This window comes from Nerophis lumbriciformis, linkage group LG30 (genome assembly GCF_033978685.3).
Source record: "Nerophis lumbriciformis linkage group LG30, RoL_Nlum_v2.1, whole genome shotgun sequence".
NCBI lineage: Eukaryota > Metazoa > Chordata > Actinopteri > Syngnathiformes > Syngnathidae > Nerophis > Nerophis lumbriciformis.
The window spans coordinates 20,327,587-20,337,586 of NC_084577.2; the positions used below are offsets into that span (position 1 = coordinate 20,327,587).

General features: G+C 38.4%; 1 protein-coding gene across 2 annotated transcripts in view; it reads left to right on the forward strand.

Moving 5' to 3' along the window:
* The window catches only part of LOC133572774 (cilia- and flagella-associated protein 337-like), a 98,433-nt gene extending 92,476 nt beyond the window's left edge, over positions 1-5,957 (forward strand). For both annotated transcript variants that reach the window (XM_061925789.2, XM_061925788.2), the window contains one exon: positions 5,389-5,957. Coding sequence is in view for 1 of the 2 variants with exons in the window: in XM_061925788.2 (XP_061781772.1) it covers positions 5,389-5,460 (72 nt within the window). In the remaining variant the exon portion in view is untranslated. The remainder of the gene's footprint in view (positions 1-5,388) is intronic.
* The last annotated feature ends 4,043 nt before the right edge of the window (positions 5,958-10,000 follow it).

The window sequence follows — 10,000 nt, forward strand, 5'->3', positions numbered from 1 at the left end:
GCTCGTGCGTAACATTCGCTCGCATCCTGTGCATCTCCTGGGGGCAAAGCCCCCCCTGTCCTTAAAAGCTAGTGACGTCCCTGCTTTAACTTAACTTTAACTTTACACATACAAACTGTAGCACACAAAAAAGCACATTTAATTAAAAAAAAAACGTTATTATGGTCTTACCTTTACTTATAAGTGCGGGAACAGTGGTGTTTGTGTTGGAGGAGTTGTGAATGAATGAAATATGAAATCCGTGCTGCAGTCTGCAGGTGTACCTAATGTTGTGTCCCTGCAGTCGTTCACGGCTCCTCCGGCGCGAGCAATGTTGTTTTTGCACTTTTTGGCTTCTTGTTAAGTGAATTTTTTGGGGTGGATTCGGTCTTGCACGTGGAGGGTTTGGGTGTGGGCTTTGGTTGGTGTGGCGCTCCCGTCGGGGGGTGCAGTCTGCGGCGAAGGTGCTTTAACCAGCACCAGGAGGCGGGGTTACGCGAGCCTCAGCCAGTGCGTCTTCGCAGCAGTTTTATGATCGCTCAGCACAAGAAATACGTTACACACATACAGTTGTTGACAAAATACACTGTACATTATATACCTCAGCTAACTAAACTATGGAAATGTAGAATATAATTCATATAGCAATACGGTCTCACTGCACAGCAGGCCAGCAGTTAGCCGAGTCATTGCGCAATCCATGTTGAGGCACTGACTGACGTGCCTCAACTGGCTGCTGATCACCGCACCGTCTCTTCTCAGTATTTGAACGGCAAATGTGAAAATTCAGCGATTTTGAATAAAAATAATCTAAAACTGGTGAAGTTAAATGGAAAATAACTTTATAGTATAATCACTGAATACATATAACAATTTAATAAATTTTTTTTCTTTTTAAATTTTTTTTCTTTCCATGATGGCAGGTGAGGCCCCGCCTCACCTGCCTCTAGTGACCGCATGTCACTGATATATATATATATATATATATATATATATATATATATATATATATATATATATATATATATATATATATATATATACCAGTGAAGTTGGCACGTTGTGTAAATGGTAAATAAAAACAGAATAGAATGATTTGCAAATCATGTTCAACTTAGATTCAATTGAATAGACTGCAAAAACAAGATATTTAACGTTGTAATTGAGAAACGTTATTGTTTTTTGCAAATATTAGCTCATTTTGAATTTGATGCCTGCAACATGTTTCAAAAAAGCTGGCACAAGTGGCAAAAAAGACTGAGAAAGTTGAGGAATGCTCATCAAACACTTATTTGGAACATCCCACAGGTGAACAGGCTAATTAGGGAACAGGTGGGTGCCATGATTGGGTATAAAAGCGGCTTCCATGAAATGCTCAGTCATTAACAAACAAGGATGGGGCGAGAGTCACCACTTTGTGGACAAATGCGTAAGCAAATTGTTTGAGAACAACATTTCTCAACCAGCTATTGCAAGGAATTTAGGGATTTCACCATCTACGGTCCGTGATATCATCAAAAGGTTCAGAGAATTTGGAGAAATCACTGCACGGAAGCCGAAAAACCAATATTGAATGCCGTGACCTTCGATCCCTGCATCAAAAAGCGACATCAGTGTGTAAAGGATATCACCACATGGGCTCAGGAACACGTCAGAAAACCACTGTCAGTAACTACAGTTTGTCGCTACATCTGTCAGTGCAAGTTAAAACTCTACTTTGCAAAGCCAAAGCCATTTATCAACAACACCCAGAAACTCTTCGCTGGGCCCGAGCTCATCTAAAATGGACTGATGCAAAGTGGAAAAGTGTTCTGTGGTCTGACGAGTCCACATTGCAAATTGTTTTTGGAAACTGTGGACGCCGTGTCCTCCGGACCAAAGATGAAAAGAACTATCCGGATTGTTATAGGCGCAAAGTTCAAAAGCCAGCATCTGTGATGGTATGGGGGCGCATTAGTGCCCAAGGCATGGGTAACTTACACATCTGTGAAGGCAACAATAATGCTGAAAGGTAAATACAGGTTTTGGAGCAACATATGTTGCCATCCAAGCAACGTTATCATGGACGCCCCTGCTTATTTCAGCAAGACAATGCCAAGCCACATTCTGCAGCGTGGCTTCATAGTAAAAGAGTGCGGGTACTAGACTGGCCTGCCTGTAGTCCAGACCTGTCTCCCATTGAACATGTGTGGCGCATTATGAAGCCTAAAATACCACAACGGAGACCCCCGGACTGTTGAACAACTTAAGCTGCACATCAAGCAAGAATGGGAAATAATTCCACCTGAGAAGCTTCCAAAATGTGTCTCCTCAGTTCCCAAACGTTTACTGAGTGTTGTTAAAAGGAAAGGCCATGTAAGGTGACAATCTACGTTTAAAGTAACCAATCAGACAGGAAGGGAGTTGCTGGACTGTATGTTTTATGGCAAAATGCAACAGAGTCCGCAGAGAGGCGTCCTGCCACAACTCTCGCCTCTTCTTTGGCACTGAACGCATTGCACTTGTAAAACACTAAAGACAATAATAATTTACGCAGTCAAGCCATGGTCTGCAAAGTCCGTAAAGGTTTAATTTGGACGATTTACACTTCCAGGAATTAGTGTTGTTTTTGGAAAACAAGCAACAACTAACAATGTTTCAGTCGGATCAACAATTACTGTTCAGCTGAAAACCCAAACTCTGATCAAGACGGAATAAATAAAACAAAACATTCTTTAATCAAACCAGTAACTGATTTTTTTCTCTCTCTTTGTGTTCAGTCTTTGGTCCATTGAGCATCTCTTTAAAACTTCACCTTCTCCTGCTAGTCCGTACTTGCATTACAGACAAATGCAAAGTATTCAAAGCAGCAACTCAGACCTTGTTGTTTAATACCGTATTTCCCGGACTTTAACCGCACCCACTAAATTTGATTAAAAAAATATATACTTCCATATATTAGCCGCACCAGACTATAAGCAGCAGATATATACGTTGTGAAATGAGTTATTTACACAGAAATATTTTATAAATGTTTATTTACATACCTTAATTGTTTCCAAACGGGGTCTGTAACAAGGCAGTAAAACGGCTGATCAAACAAAACAGAAGTCATCATCATTGACCCACCAGGTAAACAGTCTCAATAACTCCACAGTGACGTTTTTGGTGGATTTATGAAACTAAAACAATACAAAAAGAATGCCATTGTAAGTTAATAATACTAACAAAAACACTGTTAGCACATTAGCGCTAGCTTCCTTACATAACGATAGCGCGTACAAATATGCATGACAACACTTCTACAGATATCACACATGGGACGGTTTAGTAAGTATAAACAGTTTTAGGTATATTGTAAAACTTAGCTCTAAAAAGAAGAGCACCTGTTGTGAGCGAACCAGTCCAAAAGATGGTGCCACAGCACAAACAATAACACATCATTTCAATGCTTGTTTTTAAAAAAAAAAAACTAATTCCATTATGGCCGTCCGCGAAGAAAAATCCATACATTTTGTAAACCACAGAGTACAAAGCGTAGGAAAAAAGTACCGGCTTATATAGAATTTAAGGTAATACATGTGAAATAAAGGAGGCAGGAACCGAGTGAAACAAAGGTAAATTACATGAAATATTAACTATTTAGGATAGGATATGACTTTATTGTTGTCATGTCTGTGTAATCATGTTTTGTCTTAGTCATGTTTTGTTTAGTTATTGGACTCTTTAGTTTCTGGCTTTTCACTCCCTTGTCTTGTTTCCATGATTACCCATTAGTTTCACCTGTTCCACGTTTGGACTCATTGTGCACTCTTGTTTGTCACCATAGCAACCCATTAGTTTTCACCTGTCACGTCACGCACCTGTTTCACGTTTTGAGTCACGCACCTGTTTTCGTTAATCATGTCTGTAGTATTTAAGTTCATTGTTTTTCAGTTTGTCTTTCAGGGGACATCCCCACATTTATGCTCTGCACATTTCTGACTCTTTTTTCATGTCCATCGTTCACGCTGCTCCTTTTTGTCCATGCCAAGTAAGTTTTGTTTATTATTGCCACAGTTAGTGTTTTTTGTTGTTCATAGTTTTTGCCTTTGTGCAAGTGTTTGGTTTCATAGTTTGTTCTCCGCCATTGTGCGCACCTTTTGTTTACTTCCTTGTTTTGTATTTATAGTGTTTAAATAAAAATGTACCTTCATTCCCGTCTCGCCCGAGCCAACTTTCCGTTGCCTCCTAGAAAAACTAAACCCCAGGACCAAGTCTTGACAATTGTCATTGCAACAAGTACAACGAAACTATGTTTTCAGCACAAACCCGTTCAAGATTAGACAAACAAACAGTGTACAGGGTTACAGAACAGGAACGCTGATGGGTCGCCAAAGGTGCCCCGTAAAAGATAAGAAAAAGGTGTGTGTGTATGTGCCCATTGTCTTGGGTGTGATGATGTAATGTTCATAGACTGAGGCCGATCTGCATGCAAGCAAAAGTTTGACTCCAGGTGTTGTTGAGGAGGGAGGGAGGTCAAAAGCGTCCATCATTGAGGTATCCTCGGGGGTGTTTTCAGAACAACCTGTTCCTGTTGTTCACAACGTCAAGGCCATTCGAGGAAGTCAAATCGTAGATTGGGATGTTTGTTTTCCGCGAGCAGACAATACAATGACTTGTCTGTTCTATTCGTCCATGCTGGCTGCTCTCATATTCAATTCAATTTTCCTTTTCAGCAAGCTTCTCCATGATGTGATCCATTTTGCAATTCGGTTCAGAAATCGCCACAGTGTGTGATCCCACAGCCCGGCCCAAACCTTCCATTGCGACGAACAGCCTTTGGGCTCCTTGAGTGGCTGCCACCGTCTTACGAATTTGACGATACACCAGAGCAATGCCCAGCCCAATCAGCAGGTGCCCCGCGATCACGGTTCCAAATAGGTAGATGTCTTCCACATCCTCGATGGAAAGGACTGAGAGGCACATGATTCTCCATTTATCCCAGGAATCTCTCACGTACCTCGCAGCAATGGTTCCATCAGGGCAGCCAGTCGAAAAGATTTTGTCAATTGTGTCGAGAGTCCAGCTGATCAATTCCATGTCTGATGTTGAGATTCGAGGACAGCGCAAAGAAAGACGCTTCAAAAAAGTTCGGACAAGACAAAACAAAGAGAGCAAGCTGGGAGAAGAAGGGAGCGGAAAAAAATGCGACCGCCCTCACCAGAGGCAAGACAGAAAAAAAAAAAAAAAATACAAAATAAATAAAAAAATTCACTAAATTGAAACTATTTACTTTGTAAAAGTAGTCAGTGACACGCCATTTGTGTATTTATTAGCGTCAACCCAAGTGATCCGAATGCTAATGCTAACTGGCTAACACTAAACCGGAAGTGTTTGTTGTTTTTGTCAGACAAACACTGACATTTATTCTTTTTGTGTTGTCTACAGCTGAAATGGACCATAAGGAATGGCCTCACCCTCATGAAGTCATCGTTTACTGAGAGGACTGCTGGACTCTGAGAACAAAATCTTGAAAACTCGGTACACTTTGTTTTTACATCATATCGTTCTGTATCGTATTGCTTTGTATTTCATCGAATTACACTTTACTGAAAGAAATATGACATGTTCTTGTCAGTGTTCATGGGATCAGTGTAGAAGTATACTCTACCACTCATCTCATTATTCACTGGTCACTATAGACCATTCTGTCCATGCTGAGCTCAAGTACGCACGTACTTTGTGGACGCCGTCTGCTCCACATTCCTTGTGAGTGTTTTTGCCATACTTGCCAACCCTCCCGAATTTTCCGGGAGACTCCCGAAATTCAGCGCCTCTCCCGAAAACCTCCCGGGACAAATATTCTCCCGAAAATCTCCCGATTTTCAGCCGGAGCTGGAGGCCACGCCCCCTCCAGCTCCATGCGGACCTGAGTGAGGACAGACTTTTTTTTATGACGGGAGGACAACAGGGTGACAAGAACTAAATCATCCAGACTAGAGATAAATTGTATTATTATGTTTATCTTACCTAAAAATAAATACATTTATTAATAAAAAAAAAAAACGAAATAAATGTTTACTATATTTTGCTAAAAACATCAAAATTAATTGTATTTTTATTTGTATTTTTTTTTTGACTCCTTATTACATCCAGCCATAGAATTATACATTAAAATAAACACATTAGAAATAATACATTTTAAATTATCATAATTCATTTAAAATGACCATATTTAATTATTAAAATAATTGCTTGTGTATCAACAACTTTAGCATTTTATTCATTACATTTTGAAGCTCTCAGAAGCCAAGTTATGTTATATTCCTTAAGATTTATTTATGCAAGTTTGAAGTATCAATTATCCAAACACAGTTTTGTTTGCATATTTTCAGGATGTATATATATATATATATATATATATATATATATATATATATATATATATATATATATATAATTTGGTAGAAGGTGGGGATCGAACCAGGAACCCTCAGGTTGCTGGCATGATATATATATATATGGCATATATATATATATATATATATATATATATATATCATTTGGTAGAAGGTGGGGATCGAACCAGGAACCCTCAGGTTGCTGGCATGATATATATATATATATATGGCATATATATATATGGCATATATATATATATATATATATATATATATATATATATATATAATTTGGTAGAAGGTGGGGATCGAACCAGGAACCCTCAGGTTGCTGGCATGATATATATATATATATATATATATATATATATATATATATATATATATATATATATATATATGAAATACTTGACTTGGTGAATTCTAGCTGTCAATATACTCCTCCCCTCTTAACCACGCCCCCGCCCTCAACCATGCCCCCGTCCCACACCCGACCACGCCCCCCACCCACCCCACCTCCCGAAATCGGATGTCTCAAGGTTGGCAAGTATGGTTTTGGCTGTGTTCCAGCATTTTGTTTTGTTTCCTTCATGGTCCGTCCAATCAGAGCACTTCCTTGTTGCTCTCGCTTTTTGTTTGTTTATCATTAAATAACCTTTTTTTTTACTGCACGCTGCCTCCTTGTTCGTCTGCATTTCAAATTATTACAACCTTTGTTGTAATAATTGTATATAATAATTCTGATTTTGATTCTATACATTGTGAGCATGATTTATATAATCTACCTGAACTGTGAAGGGCGGTTGAAACACAAACCACAGAGGTCCACGTAGGTTGAGTTTCTTTGGTTATTTTCCTAGGTGTAGTTTTAGTTCTGTCTTGCGCTCTTATTTTGTGTTTTTTCACTTCCGGTTTTCCCCTTTCCTGCAGCAGCTTTACGCCTGCCTTTGAGCACTTTTTTCCCCCTCACCTGTTTTCTGTTGGTAATTACTTAAGTTTGGTTGTCGGCACATGATTCACTGGTCACTATAGACAATAATTTCTATGCTAAGCTCAAGTTAGTGTTGTCCCGATACCAATATTTTGGTACTGGTACCAAAATGTATTTTGATACTTTTTGGTACTTTTCTAAATAAAAGGGACCACAAAAAATTGCATTATTGGCTTTATTTTAACAAAATATCTACATCAAACAGGGGTTACCCATATATGCGGTCCTCTCCAAGGTTTCTCATAGTCATTCACATCGACGTCCCACTGGGGTGAGTTTTTCCTTGCCCTTATGTGGGCTCTGTACCGAGGATGTCGTTGTGGTTTGTGCAGCCCTTTGAGACACTTGTGATTTAGGGCTATATAAATAAACATTGATTGATTGATTGATTGATTCTGCGATGAGGTGGCGACTTGTCCAGGGTGTACACCGCCTTCCGCCCGATTGTAGCTGAGATAGGCTCCAGCGCCCCCCGCGACCCCAAAGGGAATAAGCGGTAGAAAATGGATGGATGGATGATTGATTGATTGATTGATTGATGTTTCTTATTGCAAGTTTGTCCTTAAATAAAATAGTGAACATACAAGACAACTTGTCTTTTAGTACAAAGGCTCCTATTGTAGCTGCAGTTACATATTGTGTCATTTTCCAATCTATTATTTTGTCAAAATTATTAAGGACAAGTGGTAGAAAATGAATAATTATTAGTATTAATTATTAATCTAACATGTTCTATCTACACTTCTGTTAAAATGTAATAATCACTTATTCTTATTCTTCTGGATGCTTTACATTAGTTTTGGATGATACCACAAATTTAGGTATCAATTCGATACCAAGTCGTTACAGGATCATACATTGGTCATATTCAAAGTCCTCATGTGTCCAGGGACATATTTCCTGAGTTTATAAACATAATATAAATTTAAAAAAAAAATGAAACCAGATTTTGTGATGCTAGAGACCAGCTTGATGGATGAACTTTGATGTTAAGTTGGGGGCCAGAGAATATGTTGGAGACCCCCTGCTTTTAGACCAGAGCTGTCAAAAGTCAAGGCCCGCGGGTCGCATCCGGAAATCAGCAAATTAATTATCTATGAATGATATTTGATCAGTTATAGAACCGGCCCGCAGGCCGCAGCCGCCTGCTGCTGCTTTGCACGCACCAATACTCCATCAGTGTTGGTGCTAGGAATTTCCAAAATGGGGTCCCAGGGACCCCATCAAGTCATATAAATGGGGTCCCACAATACATTTTTGGGGTCCCACTTTTTTGTAACTGTTTTGAAAACAAATGATAAATTATCCTGTTATATCTCACATTCTATATTGTGTTTTGGAAAAAGGTTGTTATAAACCTTACTTAATTCTGTTATGTTTATGGGGAGTAGACGGCACAGACCACAAGAGGGCGTAGTTAAGCTCAATGATTTATTATATGTATACAATATATATATATATATATATATATATATATATATATATATATATATATATATATATATATATATATATATGTAAACAAAAACAAAAAAAATATATATATGTATATATATATATATATATATATATATATATATATATATATATATATATATATGTATATATATATACACATGTATATATATGTATATATATATATATATATATATATATATATATATATATATGTATATATATATATATATATCTGCGATGAGGTGGCGACTTGTCCAGGGTGTACCCCGCCTTCCGCCCGATTGTAGCTGAGATAGGCTCCAGCGCCCCCCCGCGACCCCAAAACGGAATAAGCGGTAGAAAATGGATGGATGGATATATATATATATATACACATGTATATATGTGTATATATATATATATTTATATATTTATATACACATGTATATATATGTATATATATATATATATATATATATATATGTATATTTATATATATATATATATGTATATATATATATATATATATATATATATATATATATATATATATATATATATGTATATGTGTGTATATAACAATGAAACAATAATACTATAAACTAGAGAATGAAGTGTGACTAAATCCAAAAGAGTGTATGGTGTGTGACTATGTGTGGGGATTAGCTGTTGTGTGTTGCCGGAAGTGTTGAGCGAGAGGCGGAAGTCCCGGAGGGGAAAGGCAGGCTCGAATGTTTGTGAGGCAAGCAGGAAGTCCGGGGGGTTTAGCGGGGTCCAAGCAGGAGGTCGAGATCCAAGAGGCAGTCCGGGAAGCAGGGGGAACAAGGAATGACAAGACACACAGCACGTCAACGCGGGAACGGAGGTCTACAGTAGGATCGACAAGGAGAATAACGAGACAATCGATTACACTGGGAAGAAAAACACAGAGAGCAAAGTGTGCATATAGCAGGGTTAGTCGGCTTACGGTACACGAACGGATGGTTACGTTCCGGCCCGGGATAGCAGGTTGTGCAGGCTTTTGAAGGCAGGACCTCTGATCAACTTCAGGTGTGCTGATTACCAGTGACTAACTGCAGCTGCAGAGTGCACGGATTGGGGCGCTTTGGAATGCGCCCTGACCGTGACAAATTCATAAAAAAAATAATACAAAAGAAAACAATTTTTTTATGCTTATGTAAATGTATTCAGTTATAAACATTCATTCACTTTCTTCTTTCCGTCATGGATC